The sequence below is a fragment of the Solea senegalensis genome, linkage group LG12 (genome assembly GCF_019176455.1).
Source record: "Solea senegalensis isolate Sse05_10M linkage group LG12, IFAPA_SoseM_1, whole genome shotgun sequence".
Taxonomy (NCBI): Eukaryota; Metazoa; Chordata; class Actinopteri; order Pleuronectiformes; family Soleidae; genus Solea; species Solea senegalensis.
Genome location: NC_058032.1, coordinates 1264331 through 1279156, shown reverse-complemented (window position 1 = coordinate 1279156; position 14826 = coordinate 1264331). Strand labels below are relative to the sequence as shown.

At 43.9% G+C, this 14826-nt stretch overlaps 1 protein-coding gene across 2 annotated transcripts; it reads right to left on the bottom strand.

Annotated features, from left to right (window-relative positions):
* Window positions 1-2260: 2260 nt before the first annotated feature.
* Window positions 2261-12549, bottom strand: fgf24 (fibroblast growth factor 24). Of its 2 annotated transcripts, none has more exons than XM_044040835.1 (5): window positions 11407-12549; window positions 11206-11242; window positions 7590-7758; window positions 4268-4374; window positions 2261-2569 (listed from the first exon to the last, which is right to left on the bottom strand). In XM_044040835.1, the coding sequence occupies exons 1-5, from the start codon at window positions 11436-11438 to the stop codon at window positions 2291-2293; spliced, it is 624 nt and encodes a 207-aa protein (XP_043896770.1). In that variant the 5' UTR covers window positions 11439-12549; the 3' UTR covers window positions 2261-2290. The 2 variants fall into 2 exon arrangements, with proteins under 2 accessions (XP_043896770.1, XP_043896768.1); XM_044040833.1 differs by having other exon boundaries at window positions 7581-7758; window positions 11407-12547.
* Window positions 12550-14826: the final 2277 nt, after the last annotated feature.

The following is a 14826-nucleotide window of genomic DNA, read 5'->3' as shown; positions in this document are numbered from 1 at the left end:
ATAACGTCAGCGGCCGTGCAGACGAGATAGAGAGCCGTTTTAAAGAGACGAGGGAACATAAAACATAGAAATCCCACAGAGTCCACCTCCCCTACCTCCCCTACCTCCCCTACCTCCCACTCCTCGCTCTCCCTCTCAGACAAGCGGCATCTTCAGTGCTGATCTATTATGTTAGCGCTGAATCACTGGGTCACACATCAAGCACCACCTTTAAAAGCAGGCCAGACGTCCAGAATCCCATGACGGAGCAGGGACTCGTGGATCTGCTGGAGGCAGCAACAAGTGCAGGGGGGGGGAGGGGCTGATAGCGTTGGGAGGAATTTAAACCAAAGTATTTTTCTCTCTCTCAAAGCCGCCATCTTTCAGTCTGACGGTTACTGTAAACACAGCATTAGAAGAATCACGCTACCCCACATTCCTTTGGCACTTTTAAAAGATGGAAAGAAAAAAAAAAATGTCTACAATATTCTTTGTTTGCTAACGCTGGGAAAATAAGTTTACATCAAAGTGCGTCGTGATTTTAGAGCGAGGCGTTCAGGTACACGTGCGTACGTCGGCGCACGTGCCGCGCGACTCACGACTCAGCACTTTTCACATTATTGACTTAAATATAAAAATCTCATTTCTTAGAAAAACATGAACTCACCGCCCTTCGCGGTAAGAGATGTTGCAATTCTCTTTTTTTAAAAGCTGGTATTAATAGCAGGGTTTGTATACAAAGATACATACCTTGGCACTATGAGGAGAAGGGAATGTACGCTATGTCCGACCAATCGCTACCAGCAGCATTTCTCTTTTATGGCATCGTGATAGCGGTTATCGTGGGATGCCAATCTAATAAAAACACAACTTTCACCTTCCTCTCCTCGACGATGCAACAAACACATTACATCGGCCCTTTTCTTTTAAAATATAGTCCTCATTTTTATTAACAGAGGCCAAATAAAACTCATCACATTTTATTTACAAAGGGAGGCAATAAATATCTTAATAATAGTCATAAAATTATTTTTTGTTTACATTTGTTTTGTTTTTCTTTAAAAAAAAAAAAAATCATAAATGTTTCATGTTGTTAGTAGCAACTCATACAAAACCTGCCAGCAGACAGGTGAACACACACGACAGTGAGACGGGTTCGGGATTCAGGATTCTGAATGGTCTGGTGGGTTGGACTGAGCTGCAGCGTGTGACAGACGCGGTTTCGTCGAGGGAAGATGAGCTCAGAGTTAGACGGATGATGTTTGGAGGAGGGGAAAGAAGAAGAAGAAAAAACAACACATTAAGAGCCGAGTTAAAGGTCAGCGTCAACTGAGAGGTTCTTGAGATTAAGTGAACACACACGCAGTCAGACTAGGTAAAGATAAACTCAGAAGAACGAGGAGGTAGAGGAAGTCTTCATCACCAAAGGTAGCACACACTCAGAAGATTTAAGGCATCCTTTTCTTTCCTGGAACGACGTTAATGCACGCGATGAAGCGCTTGTGAGCGAGTGAGTGTGAGGGGCGACAAAGGGGATTAACACCCGTCTCCAGATTGTGATGGAACACTAAAAGCATCGGCTGGTGCCGGACTAGTCAAAGCATGTCATGTTTTAGCCGCATCACACCATGTGAAGGAAATCGCACACCGCACTCGGAAGGTTCGGCGCATTCCAGGAGCCAAGAGAGAAGCCGAGGTTGAGAGACATGTGGGGGGTGAGACAGGGAGTCAGAGAGAAAAGAGAGAGAGACCTGTAAAATATTGCACTAAAAGCTACACAGTCATCCCGGCAGCGCAGTGTCACCTGCGACTGCCACCTCTCTCTGTTTCATCTCCATGGTGTCTGATTCCAGTGGAAAGTATGGGATCCATGTTGTCAGGGGCAACACAAACAAAAACCGCCAGGTATTCCAATAAATCTCTAGTTGGCTGATTTTTATAACATTGCGTCAGCTCCCGCTTCAGTCCCCATTGTCAAAAAAGAAAGTACAGTTCAAAACGGAGCTGAGGACCAAGGTGACGGGAATGTCTCCCAGAATCCTTTAGTTTATCCAGTATAAATAACATGACACGTTAGCACAATGACATCAACCCAGAAGAATCCAAATGATTCAGTCAACCTGAAATACAAAAATAAAACCTCTTTGACTTTTTTTGTTCTTTCTGTCCGTCTTTCTTTTACACAAGTGAAGAAGCTTGAGATTTTCAGTTATAGCCCAACCCCCCCAACGCCCCCCCGCCCTCTCCTCTCCCCGATCCCTGACCCCCCCCCCACCCTCCGAGGAAAGTTAGTGCTGTCCCACTCGTCCCGTCAGTTCCTCTTGGAGTTGTGTTTTAACCGGCGAGCCCTTCGTGTCCGCTTAGTTACTGTGGTGAATGGAAACTCCTCCAGCGGGGCCACTTGGCCCTTTGGCTTGCGCTTCATGAAGTGGACCGCGTCTTGCTTCTGCGTGGTCCGCGGGCCTTTCTTTGGCCTCCCTTTGCCGTTGAAGCCCAGGTACCATCCTTTGTACTTGGCCGACACCAGAGCCGTGTAGTTGTTCTCCAGGAACTCCTCGATAAACACGCACTCCTGCCTCTTCCCGTCGAGCTGCGGAGAGGAGGGGGGGAAATAAGACGTTAATAAATGATTAACAGAGTGCTTTGGTTACTTCCACTGCGACAGTTTGCTACAGATTGTTTCCACCATTGATTCATCTGTTGATCATTTGGTTGTTTAGTGTATAAAATGTCAGAAAATGTCGATCAGTGTCTCTCAAAGCTCAAACATGATCAACCTAAACCTAAAGAACTCGGTTTGAATGATTTCATCTTGAAAATGACCTGATTACTACATGAATGTGACAGTCAGCTTTGCTGTAATTATAATATAATATTAAAAATGTTTACCAATGCGTGACATTTGTTTTGTTTAAGTGTATTATTACTGTAAAATAACACTAAAAATACTTTTTTTCCCAGTAAAACTCATGTGATGCATTTTTTTCTTTTCTGGTAAAATGTATTAATTTAATGGGCTTGAACTTAATGCAAACAAAGAGCGTATATCATAAATCTTTGCTCTCGTGCCATTAATTATCTGCTGTTTATTTGCAAAAAGCCTGGATGCATTATTATAACTCATATTATATCTTGTGTAGTTTTTAGATGTATTTTTTCATAATTATAGTTTGATATTTTGGCTAATGCACTTATTTACATGCAGTTCTATATCAGTTTGTGTGCTAAATGTTTAGCTAGCACTGCTAGTACACAGTTAGCTTAGCTTTCACATTAAAACTAGGAAAATAATGTTTGTTTTTTTCTTTCTTTTTTTAATGACAATAAAACAAAGTCATATTAAAGCTGGTTTTATGTTGTTAACTTGTCTGTAGAAACAATAAAGTTTTTCACTTATGGAGAGAGAGTCAGCGAGCTGCTGCCTCCTGTCCTTATGCTAAGCTAATATAGCTGCATAGCTTCATAATTAAATAAAACTGTGACACTGCACTGTCCTCATGTACTTGGATAACAAGCTTAAGTCTTGAACTGTGAAAAATGTGTTTCTTTATTAGGATTACACCTCACTGTCAACAGCTTAGACAGAGAGACTTAAGTCAATTCAGTGGATTATCCAGATTAGGAGACTAATTCTTTAGATAAACACATTAAATTCTCCAAATTCTCTAAGAATAGAGATTTTCTTCTTCTTCTACTTTTCTGTAATTTCCTAAAAATAAAGTGTGATTTATGATGCAACTTCATTTTGTAATGAATCAAACTATCAGTAATTTAAAAGTCATTTTGAACAATAACAATGCTGTCGTGGCGTAAAAGCGTGTGTGAGATTTACTGCAGCTCAGCGTGAGTTATGAACACAACGCCATCATGTGAGAAACAACAAATTCATTTATTTTCCGTATCTAAGTCGCATGCAGTCGCCGTGCGCTTGTGGCCACCTGGTGTGACTAAGTGATATAATTGCAATGGCATTTCTCCTAAGTGACCATTAGTCTCTCAATGCATTGTGGTGATTGCAGTCCGTAATTGACTGATCGAGTGTCAAAGGAGTGGGCCGATTACGTAATGGAAGAATGGCTGTGAGTTATCAAAGGGGTTTTGTTAGGGTGTACAAAAACAGCAGGAGAAAGCAGATCCGAGCCTGTGTTCAATTCAGCCTGGATTAAGAGCTCCCTTAAAATATTCATTTTGGTCACAGAAAATGGCAACTCAATCCCGTCACTGCCGATATTCAACGTCCACAAAAGGATCAGACGGTAAGGAGAGAGAAAGAAAAGTCAGTACTTACACTTCCCACTATTTTGCCTTTCTCGTTCATGCAGATGTAATATTCGCTCTCTTTTCCTTTTATTCGAATGTGGCTCCCAAACGTTTCTGTCTCGACCACAAGAAGAGCTGCAAGAAAAAACAAAGGGAGAAGGCGGAGTCAGTTTAGGGTCTTAATAAATTCCTAACGTAGGAGCATCTTACAAATGCACAAAAAGAAAAGTGACGTAAGAAAACATATTTTTTTATCTACACCGTGCTTGATAAACACCACCACAGAGACCATCAAAGATCATTAGAAATAACTGACAACAACAATAAGTCTCCGCTTGAGCAAATAACTCAAGTGGAAAATCACTTGAACGTCCTGCTGCACCGAACCAACAACGCCGTCGTCACTTGGCCCCGACACAGCAATAATCCACTCTTAAAGACTCATCCCGCCGGCCCTTTTATTTCGTCGGAATCCTCCGCAAACCTCCCCAGCCCGAATGTGAACCCCTGCGAGGTCACCTTTGTCTCCGCTCGCCCCCTCGGCCGGCAAAAGAGATCGGCCAAACATTTGTGGAGCGGTTATGTGCCCCTCAGGATTAGGTTTCAAGTTCCCTTTAGTCTGTGCTCACTCAATCAAAAAGTTAAGATGATCCATTTGTTTAACACACAGGGCCATTCAGTGGCACTCAAGGGAGGAGAGGAAGAATAGACGCAGGGGACGGGACGAGCTCGGGGGCAGAAGTAACTCCTCTCCTCCCCCCAACCTTAAAATCCAACCCTGGGGAGGGGGAAGTGGGAAGAAGGAAACCTGCAGTAAAGGTGCACGTCTGACTGTGTGTTCTTCTTCTTCTGGGAAGAACACACACGTTGCAGCGATGTTTTAAAAGATATTCCGTCTGTGAAAGTCAAATCAGGAGCGGGACCCAAAATAAATCCACCTCAGTTATGAGGCCTCGCCCCAGAACATCAAATAAAACAATATTTCCCTCTGACGGAACATTTGTCCTTTTGTTCTCCACTGTAGCAGCCAAACCCTATCTTCACCCTCTCAGTGTAAACTACCGATTTTTGAGAAACGAGGAGTCTGGCAGCCGCAGGCTTCTGCAAACTTAATTAAATACTTGAGTCATGGTTCCAGCGAAACACAAACACTAAGGGGAATCACGCTGTCATCAATAGCACTAACAAGTGGCATTTACTTTACAAAAGAGGGAATGTGCTGCTTTTATTTACAGTGTAAGCACTTCAGGACTGTAATCCACATAATCCACAGCCTTAAAAATCTGTAAATGTACGAGCATGACACTTGAATAATCTCTTGGAAGCTGAGTCTGAGTGCAGGAATCCTCGAGGCTGCCCTGTGGTGATGACAAAATAACAAAAATGTCTGAAACAAGAAAAGAGTGAATCTATTTAATCAGAACAGAATGCCACAGCTATAAGTGAGTCTGCGAGGGGTCACGGACATGTTGTGTTTATTAGCTCTGGGTATTGTGGGTATGTTTCACAGTGACGCAGACTCCACAGGTGGCCATAGTTGGTACATAAAGCAGTGAACATGAAAAATCAGAGGATATTTGACTTTTAATGTACACTGCAGTCTCACTGTGAGCGATGACGCAGGCGCCGCTCCGTTTCTTCTCCTTGTTTTTCTTTGCGTGCGTCGGTGCGATATGAACCGTGTGAATCGTGTGAGTGCGAGCGCGTGTCGACCTCGGTGCGGGGTCGTCTATCGAGAATCGTCCGCGACGTTTTATCAGCTTAAAACATGGACATCGACAGGCGTGGGTTAGGACAGAGTGTCCTGGAAAAGCATCGTCCATATCTGTGCATAAGCTGCACAGATATGGACGTGAGGTGATCTATTCCCTCTTTCTTCACGGAGCTGCAGTGACTGAAAGATCGATTAGAGCAACGACAGAGAGAGAGAGTCTTCCTGCACATTATTAGTGAGTGCAAAGGAGTTCACAGGTGCCAGGTACTGCAGCTAGATGGAGACAAGGAGGAGGGGGGAGAGAGAAGGGGGCGGAGGGTAAAAAATTGGCAAGGCCTCATGGGAAAAAAATTGGATCTGCTTCCACTCAAGCTCTAACAAGCAGTGAGGAAAGTTCGCCTCGCCGCATCTGTGACTGAACACACTCACTCAGAGGCATGTGAGACCTGCACTTTCAGAGCAGTGAGTCAGCTGTTGTGAGTGAAATATCTGCGGCAAAGTCAAGCGCGAGTCCTTCCAACCCATGTTTGAGCCACCGTCATCTCACTCCTGCTGCCGCCGAGGTTTGGATCGGAAATGGTCAACAAGTCCCCACGGGGCGGGGGGGGACTGTACCAAATCAACATGGTCATCCTTAGCTAGTGTCAAAACCTTTTCAGCAAACTGTAAATGGAGTGATCTCACTTCTGAAAGAGAGAACTAGACTTCTGCACTTCCTTCTGACTACAGTTTCTAGTCTTGGGGAAACCCAGCCTGTCAGAGGCGGGAGACTCTGACCAATCACGTGGCAGTTCAGAGAGAGAGAGGGCGCCTCCTACAGGCTGCTCTACTAAGCAGCTACACGTACACACGTACATACGTGGACAGTCAGCGTTCTACTCCAGTTTTAAACGACAACGACCAAAGCAGAAGCAAATGTATATTTAACTCTACACTTCCCAGCATCAACGGTCACAATTCCATTAGTCATACTCGTCACTCTCAACGACACTGTTGAGTAATACGACACAATTGCGTCACATGTGACCTTAGAATCACATCTAAAAACTCTCTACGAGGTTTTCTGAGCTCAATCAGCGTGAAAAAAAACAAATGCAGTGAATTTGCTCTGGATACTCGACTGCTGCAGGAAACACTTTCAACATGTTTTTCATGAACTCCAACCAGCAGTTCCCAAAAGTGTTCATCCACTCTTTCCCAAGCCAAGCAGAACATTGAAAACCACGTCCAAAACAGTGGGTGGTAAACAGCCAAAGTGAGCACGACTACGCTCTCATGAAGATCCCGGTCCAAAGCTGCTGGTTCTGCTTTGGTGTGTTTCAGTAAAACCTCAGACTCACTTTCAGTTTCTGTTTCACCGTCTTTCACCATTGTTTCTTGATTGTAATACTCTTTAACTTTAGAGAGTCTAGTTCCTGTTTATGGTGCATCATAACGGTCACATGATAAGCGTTTTTGGACACAGAAATGGAGCTAAAAGCACCATCTGGACACAGATTGTTCCGTCTGAAAATGCACATTTTTAAACGAAAACAAAGAATAAACACACAGGTGGACGGTGGTGATGATGTCTCATCCCAGACTAGCTTAAAAGTGTCAGGTGAGATGCATAGGAGTTCTCCCGTACCATACTTGCCCCCATCATCTCCGTTGGCGTTGATCTTCTTCCCCAGGATCTGGACGTGCTTCCCCGTGGTCTTGCTGTACAGCTGGTAGATCCGGACCTGCTTCCGGCTCAGGTCGTCCGGGTTCCTCGTGTGGTTCTCGATGTAATACGTGAAATCGGCAGTGCTCTGCTGGGATTCCTGGGACAGGAAAAGGAGAGAGAGAGAGAGGGACACAGGTGTTGATTGTGATGTGCGCTGTTGTTTTATGGACACTGTCAAAGAGAATTGTGCCTCCAGGTTTTTAAAAATCGAAGATAACAACCTGTAAATACCACAGAACAAGTGCAATAGTGTCGGATTCTGTTGCTCGGTGTACTGCGCGCCCCTGGCGATGCTGAGAAACCTGTACTCCATTTCCACAAGCGAGCGAGCCACCAGCAATTATACACCTGAAGCACCCAGACCTGTTGCACTATCATCAAACACATATCTGCCTGCAGGCAACAACCGCGTCCATAAATTAGGAAGCGACGCAGACTGAAGACAAGACAGGGACGGCGAGAGGCACGTCGCACCACGAAAACATTTTTATGGAAGTGTGTTTTCTGCCGTTCCAGAAACCACGAGCCCTGGTGTTTACGAGTCACCGTAAACTTGACAAGCGGAAACGGCGGACGTGACCCGCGTGTCAGGAGAGCGACCCGCGTGTCAGGAGAGCGACCGCGTCCGCGTCCGCCGAAACGTATACTTTCACAAGCCCCTGGAATCTCAGTCCACGCCGAGATCCCGTTTCCCCAGCTGTACGTCTGTCTGGTAATTGCACAGTAATGGCTTTTTATGTGGCTGTTCTCAGGTGGCTAATTATACACACATTACATAGCCCACGTCCATGTTCTTCTACCTTTGGTCAATTTGATGACATGCAGCAAACATGATGGGAAACTGTGGCTCATCCTGATCTTTACTTTCTAACCACACCGGAGCGATCTGACTTCACGTGTCGACTCGTCCAACGTCTACTCTCACTGACTCCAGTGACTTGTTAAGATGCAGCATCAGGCAGAAGCTCCGGCTCCTTCTTCTCCGTGCTATGACGTACTCTGTCCAGAAATGTGGAACCTCAGAGAATCCCGGCCCTGAACGGGAACACAGCTGCTTCTGTATCTTGACATTTTAGGAAACACGCCCATGATGTTACTCCTGACAGGAGACAGGGCAGAAAATGAGAGGCCGGGTATCAAAATGAATTACTATCCGACGAGGTAATATTGGTTTTTAAGGCATCACGACCTGCTTAATTTGCTGCGTTACATTTTTATAGCTAAAACACCCAAACTTTTTGAGTTTCTCAAGGCCATTTTCCCAGACAAGTCACATTTATTCCATTTCCTACAGAATCACAACAGAGTCAATCAAAGCGAGTTCTGTTCACTCTTATCCAGCGTTTTACAAAAGAAACTAAACTCAACCAAAACATTTTCAATAAGGGCATAAAAACATCTGAATGGCAACAGACGACAGTTTGGAAAAGTCTTGAAATGTCGATTAGAACGAGTAAACACGAGAGTCCCGATTCTGCGGGAACCACAACCTTCCTCCACCTCCGTAACAAAACACAACCATGAATCTACAGCTATCGCCGCTCTTCATTTACGTAAATACTACTGTTTGCGCCACCTACTGCTCATCTCAGAAACACCACTCCCGATATTGGCTTTACTCATGAAGACACAGAGATGTGCTGAAAATGGGCTTCAAATGTGCGACGCATTGGAACGAAAACCAAGAAAACATCAAAGAATCAACGTAAAATCAAAGATATTAGAAAAAATCAGCTGAACATTGAAAGTGTTGTCCGTAAACAAGACACGAAAGCGTCGGAAATGACACGCCATTATGAAAAAGTCAAACATCAACATCATCACGTTGTCAACTCTCCCTCAGGATGAACCTCAAAGCCGACAAGCGCGCACACACACACACACACACACAACAAAACATGGCCTCGCCGGGGCCGCTGAGGGATTTATCCCCAAATCTCCCCGTCTCTAAACAAACATAAAAGTGTGTTTGGTAGACAGTTGCGTTTGCCGTGGAGGGAGAGACAAGCCTAAGCACATGGTCGAGGTGAAGACGAGCAACAAGCGGTTTTTATCACGCCGTCGCCGCCGCCGCTCTTCAAAGACATAGCATGAAAACGGATATGGTTGAAACTTCAAAACGTCTGCTGCTCGTCTTCGCTGAGGAAGCTTTAGTTGTCGCCTCCATCTCTGATATGTCTTTTTTTTGTGTGTGTGTGTGTGTGTGTGTGTGTTGTTTTTTAATCTCTCCTCCTCATTACACACACACACACACACACACACACAGGGTCAGACAGACACACAAATGAGGAGACACACTCGTGTTGGCAGTGCGTTCAAAGTTAACTGCCATGTGTGGTGAGAGCTTTTGTTTTCTCTTGTCGAATCACAACCACAGAGCCATTAACTGTTGGTAATCTGACATGGAAATAAAGGGCTATTCCAGCATTTTTATTGCCTGTTTTGACTGAAACTACTTAGACAGTTCATTTCTTGTTGTTTGATAAACACTCGTGTCTCTTATCTCGCTCTCTAAAAGCACAATAAACATGTAAAGATTCAAATAATAATAATAATAATAAAATGAAACTTCACCAGCTCTGTGTGAATAATCTGTGCAAACACACTTACATAACTTTCATTTGATTGTTTTTTGTTTTCTACCTCAGCAAAAGTTTTACTCAAGATTCACTTTGCGTCAAAAACGTGTTATTTTACCACCAAACACCAACATTTTAGTTTATGTAAATAACAAAGCTGTGATCTAATAAACAAACACACTCGCAGACATGGATGAGATGATGATGATGATGATGGTGATGATGATGGTGCCTCTCATCTGTTTTAATATCTCACATCACAACAAGGCTGAGAGATTAATTTGAAACAACCGCTCGATCGCGTCATTTACCAATAAAGCGATCACACAGAGCTTCACAGTCAAGCTGCAGATCATCACCGCTCAGCGCGAGACCAAGACAATACGGAAGAAATAAAGAAATAAAGAAATAAAGAACTACACACGCAACAGTGAACTCTTCACCCCCAAATATCGATTCCACCGTTTGTGCAATAAAACGCAACAACAAACGCTGCTACTTGAACTCCAGATTAAGCACAAAACTGGTTTTAATCCTCACTGCGTTGCCTGCAGATTGTGGGCACATTAATCCCGGTGCGAATGGAATGATGCGTTTCAGATTTCAGCCACTTTATTATAGTCTCCTTCTAACTCGTGTTTCGACCATTTAAAAGGTGTCTGGGGAGCAGTCTCTCGTGTAACCTGTCGCAGCGACATTAACACGCATAGAAACGCTCGTTTCCATTGCATTTGCGCTACTTTTTTACGCTGTTATATTACATTTTAATTCCAACCACTTTCTTATTTGCATTACTGTTATTTTCATAGATGTAAAACAATGCCTTTTTGAATTTTGTATATTTTAGAAAGCCTGAAAACAAACTTTTGTCCATCGGCACCATTACGCGCAAAGTGACATACACACACATGAACCACGCGCGCACACAACACAAAATGCGGAGTTAAATGAAGGAGTGAACGTACCTGCAGCTGGAAATACAGCACCAGAAAGTGTAAACACCTACGAGGAGAGAGAAGGAAGGAGGAGAGTGAATCACATGAAGCACAAACACAGTCTGCACCTGAATGACAGCAACGCGCAAATATGAAGTTTCTGGCGACTTCTATTGGTGAGAATGCGTGATTTTTGTGAGCAAAGCGAAGCAGAGATGAGGGCAAACTTACAGATATATGAACCTCGAAGGCAGCGGAGACATCTTGACTTGCAGAAATACACCTGCTTCCACAGATTTAGGGCTCCGGCCAAGGAAGGTTGGCAAAATCGCCCCCCTCGCGCTCTCTCTCGCACAGACACACACGCTCACGCGTACACGCTCTCTCTCTGGCGTTTCGCTCTCCTCGTGCGTCCTTTACGCACACGACTCCGGCGGTAAGTGGGAGATTGAATCCCAGAATAAGGATAGATCACCGGAGAGCAGGAGGAGAGTCACGGAGTGCAACATTAGGTGCTTCCTTGTTTGGGGGGAAATAATCCCGAAGATTATTTTTTCGCAGCTCAGTGTCCTCGCGCTCCTCCAAAATCTGTCTCCGTAAACCGGTGCCAAATGGTTCAGTCTCTCCAAAAAAAATACCCTCGTCCAAAAATGATATCCTTCCCGAGTTTCACGCACCTAAAGTCGAGCTGTGCCACAATCCCAATCCCGCTGCTCCACTGAGATCACAGCCTCCTGAACTCCGTCCGTACCTGCGGGGGATTCACACACCTTGCGTGGGTCATTTTATTCTACCAAGTGCTACGGAGAGTGAAAAAGAAGAGAAAGACGGGGAGATGTGGTGGATAATAAACCGCCCTTCCACCAGGAGAGAGTCGCTAAAAAACACACACAAAACGTATCCAAGTGAAGAAAAAGTTGTGTTTTTGTGTGAAAAGCAGCAGCCGCGGATCCCTGGAGAGCGTTTTTGGGGCTGGCTGATCTGAGGATGGCGCAGCAGTGCCTGTCAGTGGTGTTTGTGCGTCTGTGACTCTGAGATTTGGGCACAGTGAGGCTTTTTTTGTTGTTGGTGGGTGGAAACATGTCAGCGGTTTGCACCTGATAGGGTAATCTTTGAGAGACCATCAGCCTTTTTTCCCTCTCCCTCTCGGTGGGCAAAGCGCTGCGCAAAAAGGGGGGGGCGAATGAGAAGCTGTTTTATTTGTGTATTTGTAGAGTCATTTAAGTGTGGAAGAGGATTTGAATGCGATTCGGATCCGGATAAAGAGAACAGCATTAGAAAGACCTGCGTGATTATTTATTAGTTTAATTGGAGCACGTGATTTAACTTTCGAGTAAAAGTTATTTTCCCTCTTTTGACTTTTTCTTCCTGCATGACCTAATGTTATTATTATAATAATAACAATAATAATATTATTGTTGTTGTTGTTGTTGCTGCATTGTTATCCTGAGTGAAACACAAACCAGTTGCTTCACGTGTTGAAACTGCTCCCCTCTCCTCTGCGCGCTTGTTAAACTGCACCTGGGTTGTGGATTGGCCCCCGGATCCCAGACAGCATTCAAATGCAGGTTGTTGTCGATTTTTTTTTTCCAATAATGTGCTATAACTTATCCCGCATTTAAATGAAAGAGAGGTGCGAATGTGTTTACGAGCGCTTCAGAGCTGAAAAAGTGAACCCACATCCCTGCTGCCATTTAAAAAAAAAAAGAGAAGAAGAGGAGGGAGGGTGTGTGTTGGGGGTAGAAAAGCTTTGTGGTGGGCCTTTATTGTCCCATTAAAACGGGATCCTCGGCATTCCTGCCCCTATTGATATTCAGAATGATTCTAAATGATTACATACATAACTTCCCATGTTGAGGTTCTTCAAAAGCTCTCCTGTTGTGAGGTTAGTGGGGAATGAAAAAGCAGTTGTTTAACTAAAAGCTGCAGCTCCTGATCAACACAAGGGGGAAACAGACATAAAAATCTATGATATTACAGCGGAATATTAATCTACATGGCTTTGGTTAAAACACATGTGGTGATTTATGAGAACATGAGGCTTTCCATCGCCGCTGCATGTACACATGTGGATGTGGTGGAGCTGATGTGGGTTTAAAACAGTGATTCATGGCTGCACGCCCAACAAGAAGGCTTGATCCTGTCAACCACAGTGCACTTTAATAATCCCTGCAACACAACTGACGTATAATATCAGCTAAAGCATGACTAATTTAGACTTGTCTGCCTTAGGACGGGGAAATCACAGCAAAATGAGGCAAGTGGTAATTATCCCGCAGGAGATCATCTGAACTTTTCTTTACAAATGTGCAAGTCTTTGGCTGCGGTTGATCAAATATGGCTTCACACTCAGCTGCTGCTGCTGCTGCTGCTAAATACTTCTCTGAAAGTCCAAAACAGCAGCACCTGACAACTTATTCTGAAGAAAGCTGGGACGATAAACAGCAATTACTGCAGCGACTGTGACAGAGCCAGTGCTGTGGAGTCACTCATCGCCTCTTTAAGCACATATTTTGTTCCAAACTCCTCAGAGCATAGCTGTAAATCCACAACTGGGGAGGATAGAGCAGCAGCAGCAGCAGCAGCAGCAGCAGCAGCAGCAGCAGCAGGAGCAGCAGCAGAAGCAGGAGCAGGAGGAGAAGAAGCATATGCAAGGCCCCTGTTTTTCCCAATTTGTTTATTTGACAATGACATGGCTACACTTTGATGCACTGATGGACGGATTTGATGGGTTGAAATTAAATAACTTAAATTGACTGGTGAAAAAGAAGAAAACAACAACACGACTTTCCAAAGAGACAATGTCACAGTTGTTCTTGTTTCACTTTCTGTCCCCAATAAAATAAATAATATTGAGTTCTGTCCCACGCTGTGAAATGTAAGGATTACTAAAAACACTTCACTGCCAACAGCTGGAAGATGAACGTGTTTGTATGAAGCTGGAGACGGTGCCTGAGTTTGCATTGCTCCCCAAAATAAAGCTCAGGAAGAAGAAATCAGCGCGTTAGTGGCAATGTTAATTCATCACATTCCTTCTGCAAAAAACGATTTAATCACAGGATTATTATTATTATTATAATATAATAATGACAACGTCAGGTCACTAATCCAGATCATTTTCATGTATTCTGGTCCTGAACCTTCCTAAATATTCAAACTGAACATCTTTCTAACAAAAAGAATCTCCCAAAAGCCAGTGAAGGACAAGGTGGAGTTTTACCGTTGACCTAAAAGACAAGATTTTACAGGAGATGAATAACTTGAATCAAATGCCGGTGACACATGTTTACTGTTTTTGAATAACATCATAAGGTCTCTGATTATTCAGGAAAAACAGATTTTGCTGCTTAAGTTCAGTCAAAATGCAGACAAGTGAATAGATAAAGATTTTAAGGATTATAATTGCCACACAAAAGTGTAATATACAGTAACTGTCATGGCAAATTGTCCATTTATTGAGCTTTAAAAAAACTGCAAATTCCTGCGTGAACATTACAGGAGACGTTAGTAAAAAATGATAAATGACGACTTATTTATTTGTTCTTTATTTGTGTTTTTGCCGACTGGGGAAGGATTTTAGAGCAACACCTTCACACTCATCAGCTGAATGAGTTGTTGCCTCCACAGATGACCCCACTGACACCAGGAGAG

Bases quoted from the DNA above. Each gene is read 5' to 3' on its own strand.
- fgf24 (XM_044040833.1), bottom strand. From the start codon at position 11,438: ATGTCTCCGCTGCCTTCGAGGTTCATATATCT. The intron at 11,243-11,406 runs GTAAGTTTGCCC...CTCTCCTCGTAG, and splicing joins CCTTCGAGGTTCATATATCT to GTGTTTACACTTTCTGGTGC. The intron at 7,759-11,205 runs GTACGTTCACTC...TTCCTGTCCCAG, and splicing joins TGCTGTATTTCCAGCTGCAG to GAATCCCAGCAGAGCACTGC.